General features: G+C 40.3%; 1 protein-coding gene across 4 annotated transcripts; it reads left to right on the top strand.

Annotated features, from left to right (window-relative positions):
* The first annotated feature begins 381 nt into the window (after positions 1-381).
* LOC142497380 (uncharacterized) lies at positions 382-24465 on the top strand. Of its 4 annotated transcripts, none has more exons than XM_075605094.1 (17): positions 382-1375; positions 3790-7829; positions 10277-10335; positions 10724-11249; positions 11763-11821; positions 12346-12886; positions 13812-13870; positions 14380-14926; positions 15873-15931; positions 16468-17020; positions 17200-17314; positions 18608-18747; positions 19582-19720; positions 19831-20040; positions 21447-21595; positions 23853-23975; positions 24213-24465. In XM_075605094.1, exons 2-17 carry the CDS (start codon positions 7397-7399, stop codon positions 24230-24232), a joined length of 3732 nt encoding a protein of 1243 aa, XP_075461209.1. In that variant the 5' UTR covers positions 382-1375; positions 3790-7396; the 3' UTR covers positions 24233-24465. The 4 variants fall into 4 exon arrangements, with proteins under 4 accessions (XP_075461209.1, XP_075461227.1, XP_075461218.1 ...); XM_075605112.1 differs by having other exon boundaries at positions 24216-24465; XM_075605103.1 differs by having other exon boundaries at positions 19585-19720.
* Positions 24466-24967: the final 502 nt, after the last annotated feature.

The raw sequence follows: 24967 nt of genomic DNA on the forward strand, positions 1-24967 counted from the left end.
TGGCCTCCCCTGCACTAGTGTAAGGCCCTACAACTAGTTTCCCACAGGGGCCGGATCGTAGAACAAATGAGAAATAGGAGGAGGGCCATAAGAGGATTGTAATGAAATGTAACATACTGTACATTTAAGACTTACAATTATCAAACTTCTTACATTTTGCATGCATCTATATTATTAATGGTATCAGACATGTTTATATCAACCATGCTTAGAAATGGGTTTCAGTATGGAAAATGTAACATAACTGCAATGAAATTAGCAGGGACATACAGACCCCCATCCAAGGAGAAGAGCCCTGCACTAGTGTCACTCACTTATTGTCTGATAGAGTCCTTCTATATGGGGACTACACCTCCCAGCATGCCTTGGTGTTTCGGTTGTCTGATGGCTGCTTCCTATGATGTATTCTCTGTATGACATTGCACAGTAGAACTACAGATCCCAGCAGCCTCTGGGGGAGTCTGGCCAATCAGAGGAGAACTTAGAGGGAATAAACAAGGGAGAACAATCCTACACTTGCTCTTTTTTGAGCTGGACTCAAAGAAAGAAGTGAGGGGGGAATTTGGGGAGGAGACCTGTTAGGCCTCAAGCCTGATCAGCATCAAATAGCCCTGTTAGGCCTCAAGCCTGATCAGCATCAAATAGCCCTGTTAGGCCTCAAGCCTGATAAGCATCAAGGGGAGGCAACAAAGGGAACAGCACCAGTTTGCAGAGCTTCCTGTGCAGGAGATACCTCTAGTTGCCTCCCTGTGGAGATTTCAGGGAGGATTTAGCTGTGGTGTAATATGTTCCCAAGGACCAGTGACATTTCTGGAATATATCTCAGCCTGAACATGTCTCCCTGCGCTGCTGGAGCCTGCATGCTGATTCCTGCTCGCCTGAAGGAGACTGAAAGCTTCAAAACTGCAGTCCCCTGCCCCTGCCAGACTGGGAGTAATGCCTCTTACACTTCCTGCAGAGAGAGATGGGGCTGTTCTATATTTTATTCAGTCTCACTCTCACCCTGGGACTGGGATTCATAACAAGGGGTGGGTGAAGTATACCTGTGAATATCTACAGATGCTACATTGAGGAGGGGGCATTCATCTGGTGACTAGTCTTCAATTGAGACAGTTTCTTTTGTTTTGGGTATCTGTGTAAAGATTTCAGGACACCACACCAGTTCTCTTGCTGGACAATAATTTGCCTATTCACCTGTTGGAAGATTTCCCAATTTATACATTTAAGATGGCAATATAAGAGAGACAGGTAAAGACTTGGGCCAGGGATAACATACTACTGATTAAGAGAAGGTGCTCCCTGGGCTGACCTCATAGCCAAACTGAGCCACCTCGGAGCCCTTTAAGGAAGATCAAGCCCAGTGATTGCTGCTGAGGTGAGCAAGTTACATCGCATTGTCCATTCATCATCACTTTGATAAACTCTGAAAAAGATATGTTCAACAGATAATATATATATATATATATATATATATATATATATATATATATATATATATATATATATATACAGTATATAGAAACAAAAAATGTAGCGCCAAAGTATTAATAGGGATAAACTTAATAGTGACTAAAGTGTTAATTAAATGCAGTGAACTTGAATGTGAAATAAATGCAAAGTGTAACTATTTCTAGAAAATACATAAAATATTAACAAAAATGCATCACACAAAACTTCACAACATATATAAAAATTGTGAAAGTGCAAAAATTGTGTATAAAGAAAAGGTAGAGTTCAACCAGTCCTTTTAAATCAGTCCATGAAAAATGTTGTAACATCGCCGGAAGAAGAGATCAGTGTATCTCGAAAGCTCGCACAAATAAAAGCATTTCGTTAGCCACAGAACGATATCATCTATTTATTTTTTGATTATATATATATATATATATATATATATATATATATATATATATATATATATACACACCACTATTAAATCTAATGTATATGATTGTGTTAAGGCAATTTATTTATTCTTGCTCTATACCCAGGAAAAACTTGAAAACGAGGTATAACACAATGTATCTTTAAAAATATTTGGAATTTTAAAACAAAATAATAAATATTTATTTTTTAGCTGTATTGTTGCTGTAACCAAATGACTTCCTAATCCCCCAAGGAATTGTGAGTGTGAAGAGTAGAACATTAATGTGGAGAACGGTACATTATACCTGTGTTGTTTTGTATAACCAGCTGAAGCATTGCTAGGGGCACAGTGTCAGAGAATATTTGTGAGGGTGTCCATGTGCTACTTGTGCCATTACAGCTAGATTTTCTTAGCAGTGCCACATATATAAACATAACACAAACAAAGCTTTTTTTCCCCTTTATCCCATCCTGTCCTTATTAGAGAGCCATTAAAGATAAGGGGAGATGAGGGGAGAAGGTGGCTCTCCCGGTGCAAACACCTGTTAACACACAGATAGTAAGATCTACGGGGCAGTGACTCCTTTTCCTATTGTGTTGTCTGTAGCACTTATTCCCCAGTGTGTTATAATATTATATCACATGTATTGTAAAGCGCTATGTACCCGGATGGTGCTATATAAATAAAGATATACACACATACACAGTAAGAGACCACATGGGAGCATCTAGAAAACATCAAACACCTCTCAAGTGTCAGCTCACCATGTTTAAAGACAAGTAAAGGTTTCCTAACGGGGTAACGCTTCAAGGAAAAATTGTAGAGAGCTAGTTCAGTAAAAAGGGTTACAATTTATTTAAACAACAACAGATCAAACATAGCGACTTCCTACGTAAATAGTAATCATATTCCCTCTTACAGGTCTCTTGTCAATTATTCTTATGTTGTTGATAAACACAAAAATGTTGGCTACAGGCTCATTGGCTTTGAAGTGAGTGAGCCAAGTTCAAATCCCATTGCTCAATGTCACCATATGCAAATTAGATTGTAAGCTCTTTGGGACGGGACTCATTGTGTCTGCTATATAAGAAAATAAATTAACAAACACACAGAACCCCAGCAAGCTCATTTTAGGAACCCCTGAGCCCCCACAAAATATATATGTATATATGTGTCAAAAAGGAGAGCTACTGAGCGTGGCAAATGTATACAACAAGCGACAGAGAAGCCCAATGCTACATCCAATATGACAAAAATACACAGTAAAATACTTATATATTCTTTTGAAAAAGGGTCATTTAGTTTAACCCTTTGCTATATAAGAAACACACATTTTTCTTATTCTATGCAAGTAGGATATTTGACTTATTTTCTCTAGCCGTGTGGCCATGATGGGACACGGCTTACTTAACAGGCACCATTCTTGGGACAGTTTGGAAAACTTTGAGACAGTTCTGTCCTCAGGAACCCAGTAATAGGAATCTGACCAAGTAATCGTCAGTGGTACCTCCAGGGCATATTCTCAGCGATTCCCTATCTTGGAGAATAGATCTCTTCTCTAGCACAGGAAATACACCTTCACAGCATATTGAATAGGAGCAAATGTATCTTGTTTATCTGCTTGTGTACTTGCTACCTTAAAATAAGAGTATATGCTCTGAAGCTGGAGGGAGGAGGCCCATGGGGAAATGTCAGGAAGTCCTTCTTGACGGACAGGGTAGTAGATTCAGGGACAAGCCTCCAAACAGAGGTGATAGACTAATACAATAAGGTCATTCAAACATGCTTGGGATACACATACTGTACCTGTACAGGCTATAATAACTATGAAAGAAATCTAAAGATCAAAAAGGGACTGAGGTTTTGCCACAGATAGACTTAGCCTGAGGCTTTCTGTCCTGACTACTTTCTGTTTCCTACAGAACAATACGATTCTGCTATGGAGTTCCTGCCTTTCTACCTGTGTTATTCATCTGTGATCCCTGACATAGCATGTTCCAGATGTGTCCTGTCTGCAGCCTGCACTAACCTCAGCCTGATTTCAATTTCATTCCTGCTTCTTGGTATTGCATTCTGCCTGGTTACCTGGTATTCCTGTCTGCAGCTAGCCCTGACCTGCAGTGGCTGAGGCCTGTTTTCAACTTTGCTGCTTCCTCATCATTCGGTATTGTATTCTGCTCGGTTACCTGGTATTCCTGTCTGCAGCTAGCTTTGAGCTGTTCTGACCTTGCTCCGGTCTCACCCTCTTCTACGTGCCTTTGGAAATTACCTGTTTGCCCGATTGCTTCCTCCAGTTATTGGGATCCACTTGCTAACTTTCAACACCCTCTTATTCTGGTGCCTTACAGCGGTGCTATTCCATAAGACAGCGGTGCGCAAACTGGGGGCCACAAGATTTTTTGGGGGGGGGCACAGGTGGTTGTAGAAGTCCCGCACTCTCCCCAAGATATTTAAATTAAATGCCAGGGGACCGCGCGAGGCCTCTGCAACCTCTACTTAACCGGGATTCAGTCGGCTTCAGGACGCGTGACCATGGCAACGCGGCATCAAATGACGGCGCGGTGTCATGTGACGACATGGTTGCCTTGGTAACTTGCCTGCAAATGACGCTGCGGGTCACATGAGGTGACCTCATATGACCCTGCCGCGCGAGGTAAGGAGGGGGGGTGCCCACAACGGAAGAGAGCAGGCAGACAGACACTTTCCGGTGCCAAAGGACATCTTATGGACACATTTTTATAACTCATTCCTCTTGTTTTTATAAAGCCAACAAGCCTGCGTGTCCACTCAGCCACATCTGCTGCATTTTCTCACCTGCTCCTCTTGTCTGTGCAAACAGAGACATTTATCAGAGAGGATGGCTACTCAAATAAGGCTTTTTGAAGTCCGCTGATGTCACAACTTCAGAGGTGCTTAGCAGCCAGCTATGTTATTTAGATTGTGCGCCTAGTTTTCAAGAATCAAGAACTCAATTAACAAAATAAGTGAACAGGCAATAAAACAAGACACTTCTTTGCATAGTTTGGTAATATAACCTTAAAAAAATAAAAACGTTAAAAAATGGGCTAACCATACCATTATTGCCGTGTTTTCCAAACCTGCCCTCGTCCCCCATGGCCACACCAGGTTTCTGAGGCAAATATCTAATATTCTATTAAAATGTTAAAAAAAAAAGTGCATTCACCTGGATGCAAGTGTGTTAGTTATTCCCAAAACCTGGTGTGGGTCTCAAGGAGAGGTTTGGAAAACACTGGTTTAGTGTATTAAGGGCCATATTTACTAAGCAGTCTTTTTGTAGTTTGCCTCCACCAATAGTAATAATCAACATACTGTATCCTCTGTTGCTGGGAAGTTTTCAGTGATCTCACAACGCTTTGATTCAGGATAGGGAGTATTCCCGTTAAAAACAGGAACCCTATTCAGCTGCCTTACCAGAAATTATTGTAAAATTTACACACACAGCGTGTATCTCGCCATGGCGAAAACATATATACGATACATCAATTAATGGCAGTTGCCCAAAATATTCACGGGGGCAGATTGTATTCACTGTGTGAAAATGCCGAAAAATAGAAACATTCTGGTACAAAGTGACAGAATATATTGAAAGAGTTTTTAATATCAATGTAAGTAACGAAGAAACAAATCTTCTTTTGGGACCTTTCTAAATACAAAGGAAGAGATAAGAAAATACCAAAGGCACTCAACTCTATACTTGTACCAGTGAAGGAAGTTATAATCTACAAATGGTTAGATAAAGCCCCATCTTCAATCAGGGATCTAGAAAAGGAAATATATAATTTTATAGATTTTGATAGAAGAGATTTAAGGCTGAAGTTCAAGCTGCCGTTTTAAAAAAATATATATATTTTCTCCATTCAATATGCGCATCAATACAATCTGCACACTGACAAGTGATTAGCTATTTAAAACCAGAGAAAGAACATAAAACACAGACAGAGCTCAGTGCACATCCAGTGAAACTCATACACGGTATCATTCTTCCTGGTATTGCACAGGTTATTAAGAATTTATATTAGTGTTAGGGACCCTTGAAACGTGGTCTGCCGTGCAGTTGGCTCAAGGGCTTACAACAATTTGGCCAAAATGTTAAACTAAAAGACCATTTTATTTAATAGATATTTATACATATATATTTAGGCACTGTACCGTGTATGAGTTTCACTGGATGTGCACTGAGCTCTGTCTGTGTTTTATGTTCTGTCTCTGGTTTTAAATATATATTGCCATGCTCAGTAGCACTCCTCTGTGACACTCATATGCTTATATATATGTTGTGGTTATTTTGGGGGTTCAATAGGAGCTTGTTAGGTGTCCAGTATGTTAAGTGATTAGCTAAACTGCAGATTGATCTGTTCTCCTGTAATCTGTCGCTTGCTCCGGGTTATTTAATTCAGTTCTTGCACAGCATTCTGGGCAATGTAGTCTTGGAATATGATTGACTGGGCAGTTACTAGATACAATTGGTGCACTGCTAGAGAGAGGATGGGGCTCAAGAGCCAGAGCCTATCAGAAGGGGAAGGGGCCGTCACTTTGGAAATGCTTCCTACATTAGAAACATTAACAGTCTTAAAAACATTTTTTTTAAATGCTACAAGTATTTTCTCATAGTACAGACCTGATTTATAAAAAAAAAAAACACATGTAGGATATTGCTTGAACTGCTGCTTTAATATTTAATGGGGATCCACTAGATTTGAAATTTGAAGAAAAATGGGCTCCAATTTTCAAATGTATACCAGAGGAAAGAAGGCGTATTATTATGGGGTTAAAAGAGATATACCCGGTGGGAAAGGAACGTCCTACAGAAAAAAGAAGAGACGACTTGAATATACAAGTTTAAACTTGATTCTATACTATTAAAACTAAAGTTTAACAAAGAGAGCTTCAGGTAGCTACCCGGGTACCCCCACACACCCCCATTACATGTTATTTCTATGTTTGTGATGAGTTATGCAAAGATATATATATATATAACTTCACATTGGTGGGAATAGTATATTGGAAATCACAGAAATTATTTAACAAAATTGTAATAGTAATATTTTAGTAGAAATGAGAGGTGTTAAGAAAGGAACATGTTCCAATACTGTATGTGAACTATCTAATCAAAGAAAATAGAAAAAGTGAATACAATGTTTGAACACAAAAAGAAAACAGGAACCCCAAAAATGCATTGTCTCTCCAGCGTTTACATTTCTATTAAAACCAAAAACAACGAATTGTAAGAATGTACTGTAACTGTCCGTTGTCTTCCCTAATCATATCTAACCATGCTAATAGTAAAAGTAATGCCAGTGATACGTTTAAGGATGTAACGTGTCACTACCATTAGTACACTTATATCCCTGGGGGGACTGGCTCCTTCAACATGTCCATGCCATTAGTCCTCTTTGGTCCTAGGAGGAATTGCCCCTTTAAGATGATGCTGTGTGTACTGTAGGATAAGGATTCTGTAGATGATGTCGCTGTTACCACTTGCATTCTAATATTACATCACCAGATAGAATGAAGGAACCATCACTAAGTTCTTTAGCTGCTGATGACATCTTTATGGCATTATGGAACCTTGGGTGTTGCCACAGAGACATAAAAATCAAACCAAGACAACTTCAGTTGGCTTCTGAAAGAAGACAGACTAGTGGATGCATTAAGCAAATAATGATGGATCCCACAACCTTGGGATCTTCTGAACACACAAGTTGTGGCACTGACATTATCAAGAACAGTGAGGGAAGCACCATGGATGAGGAGTATGGACAGCATGGGAAAGAGGGCAGGTTAGGTGTAGGAGAGACCATGGGCTTAATTCCAGAGATGGCACCAGTGGTGACTTCAAGTTATGAGACAGCCCATAACATTGATCTTCAACTGGAGATTCAGACAACTTCAACACACGAGGATTACCCTGTCAAGATCATCGAAGAAAAACAGACTTCAGGTGAGTACATGAAACAAATACAGGGATTCCTCATGTGTCAATACAGGTTAAACACCATTGAAATCTATTTATAAAACCAGTTTAGTGCCGACCACCCACTGCATTTTATCTACTGCAGGGATGCACAAACTGGGGGGCGGAAGATTTTCAGGAGGGCCCTGCGCTCTTCCCCACAACATTTAAATTAAATGTAATTCCTATGTTTTGAAATGGAGACAAAATGATTAACAGTAGCAGAGAATTTGATACCTACCATTATAAAACCATACTATATTATAATTCCTATTGCTTCATATAAGAGCTCCATATAATGCCTCTTATTAATCCATGTAACTGCTCTCTATAACTCTACTTATTAATCCATGTAACTGCTCTCTATAACTCTACTTATTGGTCCATGTAACACATTTCTTCTTTTATTGTTCCATAAAAGCATTCCCTATACATTGTCCTATTTCTCCATATAACAGCTCATTATAACTCCTATTTCTCCATACAGTATAACAGCACTCCTCTATAGGGCCTATTCTAGTAGCTCTGAAGTTGTCATTACCAAACCGCGCGGTTTTACATGTTCAGAAGTCACAGATTTATATGTGAGGAAAAAACATTCTCTGTTGCAAATTTTATCATTTAAACCGTGTCTTTAAAAAATGCCAAAACACGGTTTAATTAACAGCCAAACCGCACGGGTTGTGTTTTGTTTTGAAGCAGAGTGAACATACTGTAAGAAATGTTTGCTGCTAAATTTTGAGTTGGTATAATTTGTTACCACATACTGTACATTCTTATTAGGTTCATGAACAATAATAGATAAATAGGAACTATTAAGGCTGCAGAACAAATCAATCACAAAATTACTCCAATAATATGTGGGTAACCATTGTGTACATTCTCCCAAATGAGGCGCATTACAAATAAGTGACATATTTCCCATTAAGATATTTCAAAGCTAACTAAGAGGGCATTTTCCCCTTACCTAGAAACAGAGTGGTCACTATTTGTATTATATTGAAAGATTTGATGTGAAAAATCTTTGAACATAATATGCAACCTGCAGTATAGCAAACGTGTGCCATGTTGTCACAGACAAGCAGGGTTTAGTTTATGATTGAGTGGTTGAGGGAGTTATTGGCAGATAATTAGGATACGTGGTTTTTAATGCATCCAATGGAAATTACACACTAATGCAGGCCTACACAACTCCAGTCCTCGAGGGCCGCAAACAGCCCAGGTTTTCAGGATATCTCTACTTCAGCACAGCTGGCTCAATTAGTGGCTAAGTATGACTGAGGCACTAATTTAGCCAGCAATGCTGAAGTAGGCATATCCTGAAAACCTGGCCAGTTTGCGGCCCATGAGGAGTGGAGTTGTGCAGGCGTGCACTAATGTGAAGCATGGAAGGAGTGGCATAGTGTGTAAATGCACTAACTCTGCAAACAATCACACTGCTGTGGAGCCTGCTTCAAATCCCAGTGTGATCTTCTTGTGATCATCTTATCTGCTGCTCTGCAACTCATCACCCCACCATCCAGCAGTAAGAGCATATACCCTAGGTATCTCCTGTGTCTGAGTCTGTCTGTCTGTCTGTCTGTGTCTCTCTCTCTGGCTCTGACAGAGCTAACACCACCTTTAGGGAAGACATTAATTAATGTCAGGTTATTTGAATCTAATGCAAGATTAGTGCAACATTAACCCTATGCCAGGGGTGGCCAACTGCAGTCCTCATGGGCAATAACAGGTCAGGTTTTCAGGATATATCTGCTTCAGCACAGGTGGCTCAATCTGTGACTGCACTAACTATGCTGAAGCAGGAAAACTTGACCCTGAGTGGTGGCCCTTGAGAACTGGAGTTGGCCAGTCCTGCATTATGCTAATGAGTTATACTAAAGTCGTTACTTAGTGGATTTGATGCAAATGGGAAAATAACGTCCATTACTTTTATTTATTTATTTATTTATTTATTTATAAAATATTTTACCAGGAAGTAATTCATTGAGAGTTACCTCTCGTTTTCAAGTATGTCCTGGGCACAGAGTAAAACAAATAATACATGGTTACAAGTACAGTTACATAAATGAACAGGGTATACATTATATACAAGACATTGCGTGCACAGTTAAAGAAAATATATATTATGAGCGTATGAAACAGTTACAGACCAGGTTAAAATTTGAGACAGCCTTAGATTTGAAAGAATTTAGACTGGTGGTGGATGTGAGAGTCTCCGGTAGGTTGTTCCAGTACTATTTTAGATAACCCAGTATTATTTGTTCTGGTTTAGTGGAGGTTGGTGCATCTGGCCATCAGCATCAATATAATGCCCTGATATGGTAACATGTTTTAACCCTTTCGTTGCTCACACAAGAGTTAAGCAGACAATATAAAATACATTAAACACCTGCTATTTTCCCTCTGATTTAAATATCTCTGATTCTATTTTTTAGATGATATTTTTGAACAAAACAGAACTTCACAGGAAGGAGAATCTTTGACTGAGCAAAAGGTGAGGAATGTTTTTGGCTCCTATTGCTCCATAAAATCTCTCCCTATAACTCCTCTTAGGTTTTCATATAATCTTTCCCTTGAAAGGGTGCATGTATAAAATAATGAAATTAAGCGTCCCTCGTAAATAAATATATTTTCCCTATTCAATAACTTTGGCAGTTTTTGGCAGATTGCTATTGTCTGCGGACCTTAATGAATTAGGGCCATAGATGGATAAACCCTCCGTAACAGGTCCACTTTGGAAGCAACATGCATACTAATAATGTTATTACGTATTATATTGTCACTTACAAAAAGAAAAAGCTGTGAGAGGGACACTCACCCATTCACAACATCTCACAAGTCACAAATTATTGTCCAAAATTCATAAGCACCTTTTTTTCTAGAGGGGTCTTTCAATGGAAGACATGAATGTGGAAAGCATGAGGAATGATAATGTGGAGGAACTGGAAAAGATAGAACACACAGTTGACTTCAAGGGATTGGAAACTGGATCATCAGAAGAAGTTCCAACCAATAAGGAGGCTCAGATAACCTACTGTCCTCCAAATGACACTGATAGTATTGCAGATACTATAGGATTCGTTGTACCTGGAGAGGGGTGTTTTGAAAAACCTTTAGTGCCAACCAGCAGAGAAGACCACTGTTATTCCTATGCGATGGGAGGCTTAGACCCAGATCTAAAACAGAAGAAAAGGATACACAGAGTGAAGAAGGCGGTGAATGATAGATTTACAGATACCGTGGAGGTGTCAGATCTTCAGCCCTCAACAAGGAAAGTTCTTCCAATTATATTCCAAGAAGAGGCCAAAGATGATGGAAGTGATTGTGATAAGACATCAAAAGTCTCTCACTTGAGAATGTCACAACATTCTTGCACGGATACCTTTTATAAAGGATTATTGTTAAAAGGTATGTTAACTTCTCTGCATAATGATGATAGTAATACAGGTATGTGGCCTGCAAAGTCACAGGACAAATCAAGTTCCTGTAAAGTCTATTTTGCTATTCTTTTTGCTGTTGTCAAATATCAGAATAACATTGCCTGTGTATCTGAATTTCCATATTCATGTTATTTAGTTTCTTTATGTTTAATACATATTCTCTAAATCGTATAACTCCTCCCATTGCCCCATATAAGAGCTCCCTATAACCTCTCTTTTTTTAACTTCTATTAACATATCAAATCACAAGCTTACTTGCACAGTGCCACAAAGATGGAAAACACCTTCATACAGTATGTGGATCCTAAGACACACAGTATGAAAATGTCTCTAAGAAGCATACATATAATGCTCTGATAATGTAGCATTGTTTAATTAACCGCTGTGTTGAACAAGCAAAAGGGTTAAGCAGACAATATAAAACACATTCAACACTGATTATTTTCTCTCTGATTTAAATATATATGATTCTGTTTTTCAGATGATATTTTTGAACAAAACACAATATCACAGGAAGACGAATCTTTGACTGAGCAAAAGGTGAGGAATGTTTTTGTCTCCTATTGATCCATAAAATCACTCCCTATAACTCCTCTTATTGCTCCTATAACTCCTCTTATTGCTCCTAGGGCTTCATATAACCTTACCCTAAAACCCCTCCTATTTGTACTTGAAACCGCTCCCTACAACTCCTTCATAACTTCTCCTGTTTAACTCTATAACTGTTAACTACAGTGTAACTCCTGCCTCTCTCCATAGGCAGGTACATGTATAAAAGTAAGAAACGAAGGGGCCCTCATAAATAAATATATTGTCCCTATTCAATTACTTTGGCAGGCCGCAATTGCCATTCTCTAATTACCTTTTTGAATTAGGGCCATACATTGATAAACCCTCGGTAACAGGTCCACTTTAGAAGCAACATGCATATTAATAACCATATCAGGTATTATATTGTCACTTACTAAAAGAAAAGGCTATGAGAGGAACACCCACCCATTCATAGAATATCTCGCAAGTCACAAATTATTGTCCAATATTCATAAACACCTATTTTTTTCTAGATGGGTCATTCAATGGAAAACGTGAATGTGAAAAGCACTAGGGATGATAATGTGGAGGAACTGGAAAAGATAGAACAGAAAGTTAACTTAAAGGGATTAGAAAATGAATCATCAGAAGAAGTTCCAACCAATGAGGAGACTCAGATAACCTGCTGTCCTCCAAATGACACTGATAGTATTGCAGATATTATAGGATTCATTGTATCAGGAGAGTGGGGTGTTGAAAAACCTTTAGTGCCAACAAGCAGAGAAGACCACTGTTATTCCTATGTGATGGGAGGCTTAGATCCAGATCTAAAACAGAAGAAAAGGATACACAGAGTGAAGAAGGCTGTGAATGATAGATTTACAGATAATGTGGAGGCGTCAGATCTGCAGCCCTCAACAAAGGACGTTCTTCCAATGATATTCCAAGAAGAGCCCAAAGATGATGGAAGGGTCTCTCAATTGAGAAGGTCACAAAGATCTTGCAAGGGTGCCCGTTATAAAGCATTATTGTCAGAGGGCATGTTAACTTCCCTACGTAATGATAATAAAACAGGTAGGTGCCTTCAAAGTCACAGGATGAATCAAGTTCCTGAAAAGTCAATGTTATTGTCCTTTTAACTTTTGACAAATGTCAGAATGTCATTTGTCACTATATCTGAATTTCTATATTCATGTTATTTAGTTTATTTTGGTTAAATACATACTGCACCGACACACTTTATTAGAGCAAATACCCAGTATGTACCTGGCAGATACCTGGAATGCGCCGCTCCTCACCTCTGACAAGCCCCGTTGCGTTTGCCTTCCCAGCCTGGGTTTATGCCTGGCTGACGGGCGGCTGATCTGTTAAATGATAATGATTAGGATTTAATAGGCTGCAATGCTTCGCGTGTCTACCAGATGGCATAAATTCATGAATTGTAATGCAGTATATATATATATACTGTGCAGTATTGCAGCCAGCGGGAATAAAATGCTTCAATCCCTGCCTGGAAAATAACCCAATGCACTCGGGCAGAAAACAGTCACAAACCTCAATACACCCGGGTATACCCGAATTCGTGGGACTAGCCGAGCTCGAATAAAGTGTGTCGCTAGTGTACTCTCTAAATCTTATGAAACTTCCTATTGCTCCATAATAAGCGCTCCCTGTAACTCCTATTGCTCCATGCATCCACTCTATAACTCCAATTCTTCCATGTAACTGATCCCCTATACAGTAACTCCACTTTATTAACTTCTATTGACAAATCAAATCACAAGCTTACACATGCAGAGCCACGATCATGGAAATTACCTTCATATATGGACCTTAAGGAACACAGGATGCAAATATCTCTAAAAACATAAATATAATGCCCTGATACTGTAGCATTGTTTAATTAACCGTTCTGTTGCAGGGTTTAGCAGACAATATAAAATACATTCAACACTGGCTACTTTCTCTCTGGTTTAATATCTATGATTCTTTTTTTCAGATGGAATTTTTAAACGAAACAAAATTTCACAGGAAGAAGATTCTTTGGTTGAGCAAAAGGTGAGGAAAGTTTTTAGCTCCTATTGCTCCATAAAAATGAGTGCCTAAATCTCCTCCTATTGCTGCTCTAGCTCCTCCTACGACTTCATATAACCTTTCCCTAAATCTCCAATTTGTTTGCAAAACCGCTCTCTACAACTCCTTTATACAGTAACTTCTCCTGTTTAACTATTTTACTGGTCCTTACAGTGTAACTCCTGCCTATCTCCATATAACCAATCTTAATAAGGTGCACGTATAAAAGTAAGAAATGAGGGGGCCCTCATAAATAAATATATTGGCCGTATTCAATAACTTTGGCAGGTCGCAACTGCCATACGGACCTCATTGAATTAGGGTCATAGATGGGCAAACGCTTGGTAACAGGTCCACTTTGGAAGCAACATGTATATTAATAACCATATTATATTGTCACTTACTAAAAGAAAAAGCTATGAGAGAGACCCTCACTCAGCCACAGAACATCTCACAAATTATTGTCCAAAATTCATAACCACTTTTTTTCCTAGATGGGTCATTCAATGGAAGACATGAATGTGGAAAACACTAGGGATGATAATGTGGAGGAAGTGAAACAGATAGAACACAAAGTTGACTTCAAGGGATTGGAAACTGGATCATCAGAAGAAGTTCCAACCAATAAAGAGGCTCAGATAACCTACTGTCCTCCAAGTGATAGTATTGCAGATACTATAGAATTCGTTATAATAGGAAAGTGGGGTGTTGAAAAACCTTTAGCGCTAACCAATAGAAAAGACCAATGTTGTTCCTATGCGATGGGAGGCTTAGACCCAAATCTAAAACCGAAGAAAAAGAGACAAAGTGTGAAAAAGGCGGTGAAAGATAAATTTACATATAATGAGGAGGTATCAGATCTTCAGCCCTCAGCAAAGGAAGTTCTTCCAATAATACTCCAAGAAGACGCCAAAGATGATGGAAGTGATGGTGATAAGACAGCAAAAGTCTTGCAGTCACAAAGATCTTTCACAAATGCTTTTTATAACGCATTATTGTCAGAGCCCATGTTAGCTTCTCTACATGATGATAATAATACAGGTAAGTGACTTTTAAAGTTACAGAATGAATCAATTTCCAAAATGTCCATTCTTCTATTCTTTTGACTGTTGTCAAATATCAGAATTTATTTATTTATAAAATGTTTTACCAGGAAGTAATACATTGAGTTATCTCTCGTTTTCAAGTATGTCCTAGGCATAGTTAAGACAAATAATACATGGTTACAAATACAGTTACATAAATTAACAGGGTATCATTATATACAAGACATTGCATGCACAGTTTAAGAAAATATATATTATAGGCTTATGTAACAGTTACAGACCATTGACCAGTGTACTGTATCTGAATTTCTATATTCATGTTATTTAATTTCTTTAGGTTTAATACATATACTCTAAATCCTATAACACCTCATATTGCTCCATGCAACCACTCTCTATAACTCCAATTGTTACATGTAACTACTTTATATAACTCCTCTTTATTAACTCTATTAACACATCAAATCACAAGCTTAAGTGATTTGGAAAATATGGAAAACACCTTCATAGGGAGAGGGAGTGGCTCAGTGAGTAAAAGACACTGACTGGCACTCAAAGTTTGAAGCAGGGGAGCCTGGTTCAATTCCTGGTGTCGGCTCCTTGTGACCTTGGGCAAGTCACTTTATCTCCCTGTGCCTCAGGCACCAAAAAACATAGATTGTAAGCTCCACGGGGCAGGGACCTGTGCCTGCAAAATGTCTCTGTAAAACGCTACGTATAACTAGCAGCGCTATACAAAAACATGCTATTATTATATAAGGGGAACCTCAGACACACGGAATGAAAAAGTCTCTAAGAAGCAAAAATATAATGCCCTGATACTGTAACATTGTTTAATTAACCGTTCTGTTGCTTGAGCAAAAGGGTTAAGCAGAATATAAAATACATTAAACACCTGCTATTTTCCCTCTGATTTAAATAGGTATGATTCTGTTTTTCAGATGACATTTTTGAACAAAACAAAACCTCACAGGAAGGAAATAATTTGACTGAGCAAAAGGTGAGGAATGTTTTTGCTCCTATTGTTCTATAAAACCTCTCCCTATAACTCCTCCTTTTGCTCCTATAGCTCCTCCGAGCGCTTCATATAGCCTTTCCCTAAAACCCCTCCTATTTGTCCTTAAAACCGCACCCTACAACTCCTTCATAACTTCTCCTGTTTAACCATATAACTGATAACTACAATGTAACTCCGACCTATCTCTATATAACCAATCTTAAGAAGGTGCACGTATACAGTAAGAAATTAAGGGCCCCTCATAAATAAATATATTGTCCCTATTCGATAACTTTGGCAGTTTTTGGCAGGTTCCAACTGCCATTGTCTACGGACATCATTGAATTAGAGCCATAGATGGATTAACCCTCAGAAACAGGCCCACTTTGGAAGAAACATGTATATTAATAACCATATTAGCTATTATATTGTCACTTACTAAAAGGAAAAGCTATGAGAGTGACCCTTACCCATTCACGGAACATCTCACAGGTCCAAAATTATTGTCCAATATTCATAAACACCCATTTTTTTTCTAGATGGGTCATTCAATGGAAAACATGACTGTGGAAAGTACTAGGGATGATAATGTGGAGGAAGTGAAACAGATAGAACAGAAAGTTGACTTCAAGGGATTGGAAACTGGATCATCAGAAGACGTTCCAACCAATAAGGAGGCTCAGATAACCTACTGTCCTCCAAGGGACACTGACAGTATTGCAGATACTATAGAATTTGTTATAAAAGGAGAGTGGGGTGTTGAAAAACCTTTAGTGCCAACCAGTAAAAAAGACCAATGTTGTCCTGGTGAGATGGGAGGCTCAGGCCCAAATCGAAAAGAGAAGAAAAGGAGACAAAGAGTGAAGAAGGCTGAGAATAATAGATTTACAGATAATGTTGAGGCGTCAGATCTTCAGCCATCAAGAAAGGAAGTTATTCCAATGATATTCCAAGAAGAGGCCAACGATGATGGAAGTGTTGGTGATAAGACAACAAAAGTATTGAAGTCACAAAGATCTTGCAAGGGTGCCCACTATAAAGCATTATTGTCAGAGGGCATGTTAACTTCTCTTCATAATGATAATAAAACAGGTATGTGGCCTTCAAAGTCACAGGATGAATCAAGTTCCTGAAACACCACTTTTATTGTTCTTTTAACTTATATCAAGTGTCGGAATTATGTTGGCCAGTATATCTGAATTTCTATATTCATGTTATTTCATTTCTCTTGGTTTAATACATACTCTCTCAATCACATCAACACTTTGTAGGGAAACCCAACTCAAAAAGACTCAGATCATCTGTGGAGAAAGACACGTGGGAAACAGTCCTAGGGAGGCCTGGCCTGAATAGAAAAATAAAGTCCCATGAAGATGTTGCTCCGGGGTAAGTTCCAGCATTAACCATTCAGATGTAGCCAGACTCATCATTCCTGGTAATACCACAACATATCCAGTTTTTAAACTGAATAGCAGAATTTCTATAGCATTTAATGACAGTGATATTGTACAATATAATAATATATTTATATTAATTTTATATAGCGTTGTTAGTATACACAGCACTGCACATGGAATTTTGCAGGCACAATGAGTCTCTGCCCTCAAAAGTTGACTGTCACACTGGGAGCTCACACAGTTGAACCAGGATCCCCTGCTTCACAGGCAGCTGGTAATGTTTCCGAAGTCAGAGCCTCACTGAGCCACCCCTACAGCCCAATCGTTTGCCAAATGCAATTCCTCGCTAAACGGGACCCTGTTTTCTGGGGTTTTATTTTGCAACAATGGCAAATTCCACAACTGGACCATGATTGGGGTTAAGAAAATAACCTGGAATGTGCAATGAAGCGGGTATCCTGAAAACATGACCTGTTGGTGGCCCTTGAGGACTGGAGTTGGCCGCCCTCCTGTAGGCTTTTTGCATTCTAACAAAACAAAGACTGGAAACAAACAAAATAGGCACCGAAAGTACAATAAAAAAAATGTAGCCTTCCATTAAAAAATATGTTAGAAAAAGCTTTTGCCAATCCAAGTTAGGATTCCATCCCCCTTCCTAATAATGCCAGAATCACCATATGGAGTTTCTTGTTAATCTTTTAGAAAAAAAGTGTCCTGAGCTCTTAAAAAAAGTGTTTATAAAGCTCTCATATAGACTGGCCCGTCCCTAGGTTATCTGCTGCCCTTAGGCAAGCACTATTAATGCCCCCCTCCCTCACTGAAAAAAAAAGATAGAAAAAAAATTCCTAACCAAAAGAATATCCCCCACCCCCTCTAGGTAGGATGCAGGGGGACTCCAGAACTGAACCACATTAACTTCAGCTCCGGGGACCCCCTGCTTCCTGAGATACTTACCTCCTTAGGGGGTGCCGGTATCTCCTGCTCAGGTTTAGTGCTGCTACACTTTCCCTCTTGCTGTTCCCGAGACTCGCCGCCCCCCGAGATCTGCCGCCCCCTGAGACCTGCCGCCCCTAGCCGGCGCCTTACCTGCTTACCGTCTAGGAACGGGCCTGCTCATACTGCTTCCATTGAGATTTCTATTTGATTAGTATTTAACTGTCTATGCACCAATTTTGCACCAGTTTTGATGCTCAGAAACATAAATGAATAGCCCTGAGGATATTATATATTCCGAGAATTGTTTCAGTTTCTCTCTGATTTTTTCCCACCGTTCTGTTTTTAGATTAGCCCAGCTAGAAGAGAAATGTGAAAGTAATCACCATACAGAGCAGTGCAGTGTGATATCAGACCAGGAAGACTTAGCCCTAAAAAGGAAGAAAGCTAAATATAATGGATCTGTTCAGGAGCAGCAAAGCAAGAGAGGTGAGGGTCAGCAGCACAGGATATTATACAGTATAGACAGAGGAAGGGAACAGAAATAGCGACAGAATTTCCCTGCATCAATAACCCAATTTCTATATTCCATTATAAGGAATCTTTAGTCTTTTAAAATGCTTTTTGGGGTAACCAACACCCCAAATCTTAGATATCTTTCTTTGTGTATCGGATAGGAAAAGGCGACCACAGAATACAAAATGGCTAGAAAGGCAAAACTGTATTTATTTATTAGGGGGATGAGGGGGGGGGGGGGGTTGGCCCAATTTAAAAGGATTAGGAACCATTGACCTACATGATTTAAGTCTTATGACAAATTACAACCCTTTGACCTTAAGGATATCTAATGTCAACTATTCCCTGTAGAAGCAAAGCCCTCCTGTGATCAACTATCTGTAATAGACTAAGAAAATACCTCTCTCCTACTATTCCTAGCGACATTATTATTGTCAACTAGTAACTGGTAACCTGTGTCATCTACAACCTGTAGTAGGGCAAGATACTTTGTCATCTGCAACCTCTAGTAGGAGATACCTCAGTCACATACAGTACAACCCTGACGTACACCAACAGACAGGTCAACGGTAGAAGAGAGATGCAAGAGGAAAGCCAGGACAGGGCTTTGTTGTGATACCTGGGTGGACGTGATAATTAATGTCACCTACTCCTCATTCCTAGCAGGACAAGATGCCTCTTGTAATTTAATATTAGCCATGAAAGACAAGACAAGACACCCACTGCACACAATACACCCAGACTCCACTACTAGCAATAGTAGGAGAAGACGCTCTGAATAACAGGATGTTTTCTGGTTTTTTTTAGCAGGTTCTCAAGCACAAAATGCGAAGCGCTCAAACAAAAAAAAGGGTTCTGTCCAAAACAGGAGCTACGGGAATAAAAGCAACAACAACAACAACAAGACGATGGAGAGGGATGTTAGAAATGCAGACGTGGATTTTTGGTAAGGTTAAAACCTCTGTCTCGTTTTGCTTTTAGAAATGGTCTTTATTTTAACTTTTCCAGGAAATGAGAGTATTACTAGCTTGCTATAAACCATGGATTCGTTTACAGGAACATGCCCGCTCTCTGGGTCTTACCTCGCTGGACTTCCGCCTGTTTAAGGATAGACCCACAGGGAGAGGCAGAGTCCGGATACGAGGCAGCAGAGCGAGCAGGCCAGCGCGCCTTTCTGGAGCATGCTGAAGCGGCGAGAGGAAGGCGAGGCACAGAACTTCGTAGCTACAGAAAAAGGAGCACGTCCCAATGTGCGCTATCAATTCGGTAAGCTTGGAGTATCACTGTGTTCTTATTGTTACCAGTTACCAGTCTGTGGATCATCCTCTAGGCAGGAATGTGCAACTCCAGTCCTCAAGGGCACCAACAGGTCAGGTTTTCAGTATATGGCTGCTTCAGCACAGGTGGCTCAATCAGAGATATCCTGAAAACCTGCCCTGTTGGTGGCCCTTGAGGACTGGAGTTGCCCACCCCTGCTCTATGGGGTAGTACACTATTCAGCAGAGAGTGAGAAAATTGGTGCAAAATTGTCTTAAAACAGAAGACAGACACTGTAGCAGCGCCACTACTTATTATTAGAAATGACTTTCGCACTTTCCTCCTGAATTTTGTATTTTTGGTGAAAGTTCATGTTGGCGTGAAATGCTTCTATCTGACGCCCATTTACGTCTGTTGGAATTTGCAATGTTCATTCACTTTCAATGCTTGATGATTTAGTTTCTAAAGGTTATATCTGCAAATTTCACCTGATTGATGAACTAGGGCAAAAGAATCGCACATCTCTGTACGACGTATTCGATAAGAGGTATCCGTGCAAATAGTGATTCCCTGTATCAAAATATCCCATTTCTTCTGCATGTATTAACAATATTAGTTACTCTATTCTACTTGTGGAGAGAACTACTGTAGATCATCTAGTGACGATGGTATATAAGGAGATAGGGACATTCATTTTATCAGCTCTAGCTAATTTTCCATGGGGCAAAGGATCTGCTTAGTGAGTAAAGACACTGACTCTAAAAACAATGACATTGAGTTTGAATCAGGGGACCCTTGTTCAATTCCTGGTGTCAGCTCCCCGTGACCTTGGGCAAGTCACTTTATCTCCCTGTGCCTCAGGCACCAAAAACATAGATTGTAAGCTCATCTGAGCAAGGATTGTGTCTGTAACATTCCTATGTGCTGCATACTGAATGCTATACTGTAATTGTGAAGAGCTTTGGGACCCATTGAGAGAAAAGTGTTATATGAAATAAAGTTGTTATTATTATTATTTACTGTCAGTGCTATATAAGAAAATGTATTAATATTAGCAGTATTTTTGTAAGGTGCCAAAATATTACGTGTAAAAGTTCAACATATCTAAACTACTATTGTAAACTTCTCTTTGACAAAGGGTAAGCTAAGCCCGAAACGCGTCAGAGTTCTTTCCTTAACCCATCTACCATTGATGTTTCCTATGTCACCCACAAAATATTTTTTTTTAATCTTGTTGTACGTGCTGTACGCAGTTTTTTCTCCTTTGCATGCTGTGCACCGCATCTCCACTGTGGATTACATTGCTATATCTAAACTACAATCAATTATTCAGCCTTAGAGAAATACTTCATGATAGAAAAAGTTTCTGTTCTGCATTTCTAACAGCGATCGCTCTCTTCCTTTTTGAATCCCAGACTAACAAAGCTGAGAAGACTTGAAAAGCAGCCGCCTACTCCTCTCCCCGAGCACTTCTACTGTCCTGTAACATTTCAGCGGCAGCACATATCAGCTCTGAAATTACATGATGTGACTTGTCATTTGCCTGCTGAAGACCTCATGCACTGTGAGTAAAACTGCACCGTTCTTATATTGTAAATCGCTGAGTAAATATTGGTGCTTTATAAATACAATTACACATGTATGTATGTTTCACAAAGAATACAGTACAGGGAATTATAATCAGTGGTCGACAAATCGCCCAAAAATCTACTCGCCGAACCAAAAAATCTACTCGCCACGTAGCCCCGCCCCCAGCCCTGCTTTTTAAAAAAGAAATTGAATACATTTCTAGTAAGAACAACATTCAATTTTGACATAACAGTTTATTATTTTATTGTATATATACAGGGTAAATAAGATATCCAGATCCAGAGTGTGGGTGACAGAGAGAGAGAGAGTGTGGGTGACAGAGGGTGACAGAGAGAGAGGCAGGGAGAGAGACAGACAGACAGGGAGAGGATGACAGGAGAGGGTGACAGGGAGAGGGTGACAGAGGGTGGGTGACTGGGTGGGTGGGGGTATTCACACAGACACACACACACTCACACAGACACACACACACTCACACAGACACACACACACACACACAGGAGACAAGGGATGTCGCACATGACAGGTACTGAGGGTTTGATCTCCCCGGGGGCCCCGCTGTAATTACCTGCCCAGGGCTCTCCTCTCTCCCCTTGTCCTCATCCTTGGCATCAGCACTTCCGCCCGCGCTATCAACGCTACTGGCAGCGCTGCTCACCCCCTAAGGACACCGCAGCTTAGCACTTCCACCTGGGTCGCCATAATGTGACGCGCTCCCCCCTCCCACACCACGAGTGCCGCGCTCCCCCCACCAGGAGTGCCGCGCTCCCCCTCCCCCCCACCCACCACGTGTGCCGCGCTACCAACGCTCTGGCTGCCATGACTGGTCAGATAGGCAGGGGAGGAGGAAAGGGCTGGTCAGAGAGGCAAGGGAAGAGGGAAAGCACTGCTCAGGGAGCCGGAGGCAGGGTAATTCCCGCAGCAACATGAATGCACCTCTGGCTTCCCCCCCCCCCCACCCCCCTCTTTCAGCGTGAGCAGGGGAAATTAAACAGCAGCACATGCGCTGCTTGGGCCAATCGCCAAGGGGCAATTTCGAGTCGACCCCGGCGACCGGGCGACTAGGTTTGTCGAACACTGATTATAATAATACAATAAGTGCAGCAATATCAGACATTTGAAAAGGAAATCCCTGCACGAAGAGCTTACAATCTAAGTGGTATGATGGGAGACTTACAGAGACAGCTGGTGAGGGAATAAGTGCTGTAGATGGCAGTGTTTGGCCAAAATTGGTGGTAGGAGTGACTGTGGGTGAGGGACAATAGCCATGAGTGCAGGCAATTGGGATGCTTGATTTGTGGGGTGAGTTTTAAGGTTAGTCAGTATAAAATTAGATAGGTTAACACCGTTCGCAGTGTAAGGGCTCTTCATAGATGAAATGATCGTGTAAGGAGCATGACAGTTCACGGTTGAACACTATTATCTTTACTTTACTTTATCCGAGTGCGGCTCATTCCGCAAGCCGGGAAATTTCCCGGCTTGCGAGCCGCACTCCCTCAGCGTGGATGCACGGTCACGCAACATCGGGTGCCTGTGCCGCGTGGATGTCACGACGGCGGCGGGACGTTCCGGGGGACCCGGCGGACCCGGTAAGGAGAGGGGGAAGCCCCGATCGGCGGGCCTCTCCTCCGAGGCTTCGGCGCGCGCCCGGCACCCTCCGGCGCGCGCCAGGTTACTGCTGCGGCCGAGAACGGGCAAATGCTCGAATAAACTCGGCTGCAGCAGTATATGGCAGTGCTTGGTCACAATGGGTTGTAGGAGTGACTGTGGGTGTGGGACAATAGCCATGAGTGCAGGCAATTGAGATGCTTGATTTGTGGGGTGAGTTTTAAGGTTAGTCAGTATTAAATTAGATAGGTTAACACCATTCGCAGTGTAAGGGCTCTTCATGGATGAAATGATCGTGTAAGGAGCATGACAGTTCACGGTTGAACACTAATGAAGAAGCCTATGAGTTTTTAAAAGCTCTGTGCACTATAGATTGCCAATTATAACTAATAAACCATAAATCCTCCCAGAGTCCAGATGTTTCCCTGGATTATTTGTTACTGTATATGTATTGGCTCCTCATTGTAGATATTTCCTTTCTAAAAATAATAACTTTTTGTTAAAGACATCTACTATATCTGCTATCCCAGTCTCCACTGGCTGAAAATGTCCCATGTTCACTTGCTGCTGGTTTTAACATTCACAATGCTTATCCAAATAACACCTCTTATCTCTATTTTCAGGTTCTTATAAGGACTTCAGGGAACGAATGCTTGGAATTTATAGTGGAAATGCGAGTGAGACCCCAGTTCTGCATATTATTCCTGCAGAAGAGGAGCACACTTCTACTGAGAACCAATCTCTGGGTAATTTATTTGTGTCGTGTTACAGCTGAGATTGAAAATATTTACTAGTTTGAGTTTTCTAAAACTACTTGCTATAACTTAACAAGGAGGTAACTTCTCCCTAGCGCCTCCTATTGCCCCATATAACCGCACCCTCTAACTCCTTCTATTGCCCCATATAACCGCACCCGCTAACGCCTCCTTTTGCCCCATATAACTGCCCCCTGTGACTCCCATTGTGTTTCTCTTTGTATTTAGCAGACCGAAGCACAAGCTAATTGCCGCAAAGCTGTAATCCTTCTGAATCAGGACCTGCACTTCCAGAACTAAAAATTCCCAGGATCCTCTGATATGAAGCAGAAAAAAGGAATTATTAACTTTACACAGAAAGATCTGATTTATACTTGAGACCAGCTTTACTTAAGAAGACCTTTGGAACTAATATTTTAAAATGTAGCAACTTTAGATATATTTTTTAAAGATGCCGATATTTGAATATTAACACTCTTTCTTTTGCATTAGTTGTAAATAAATAAATATAATAAAATAAATATATTTAAAAATAAATAAACTTACATTAACTTTTATTATTCTATGTTCTATTTGTGTCTGGAATTGTTCTTTGAACAAATAAATATCATCCAGGGTGCTGGAGGGAAACAAAAATCACTCGTGTGGCTGAAGGGAGGAAAGGGAGACAAGGGGGGAGTGTAAAGTCTATAGGGGTGCAAGAGGTAGGGAGAAAAAGAATCCGGGTGGGAGGCGAGATCTTGCAGAAAGCTGGAGGAGCGGGGAAGGGAGGCTGGAGGAATGGGGGAAAGTCTGGAGGAGATTATATAGACAGAGGAAGGGAGCAGAAATTGTGACAGATAGAATTGCATTTTCCCTGCATTAATAACCCAATTGATATATTCCATTATAAGGAATCTTATACTGTACATCTTTTTTTGTGCACCGCATAGAGAAAGGGGAGCAATAGGATACAGAATGGGTGGGGGCAAAACCTATTTTTG

Source organism: Ascaphus truei, chromosome 1, assembly GCF_040206685.1.
Source record: "Ascaphus truei isolate aAscTru1 chromosome 1, aAscTru1.hap1, whole genome shotgun sequence".
Classification (NCBI taxonomy): Eukaryota; Metazoa; Chordata; class Amphibia; order Anura; family Ascaphidae; genus Ascaphus; species Ascaphus truei.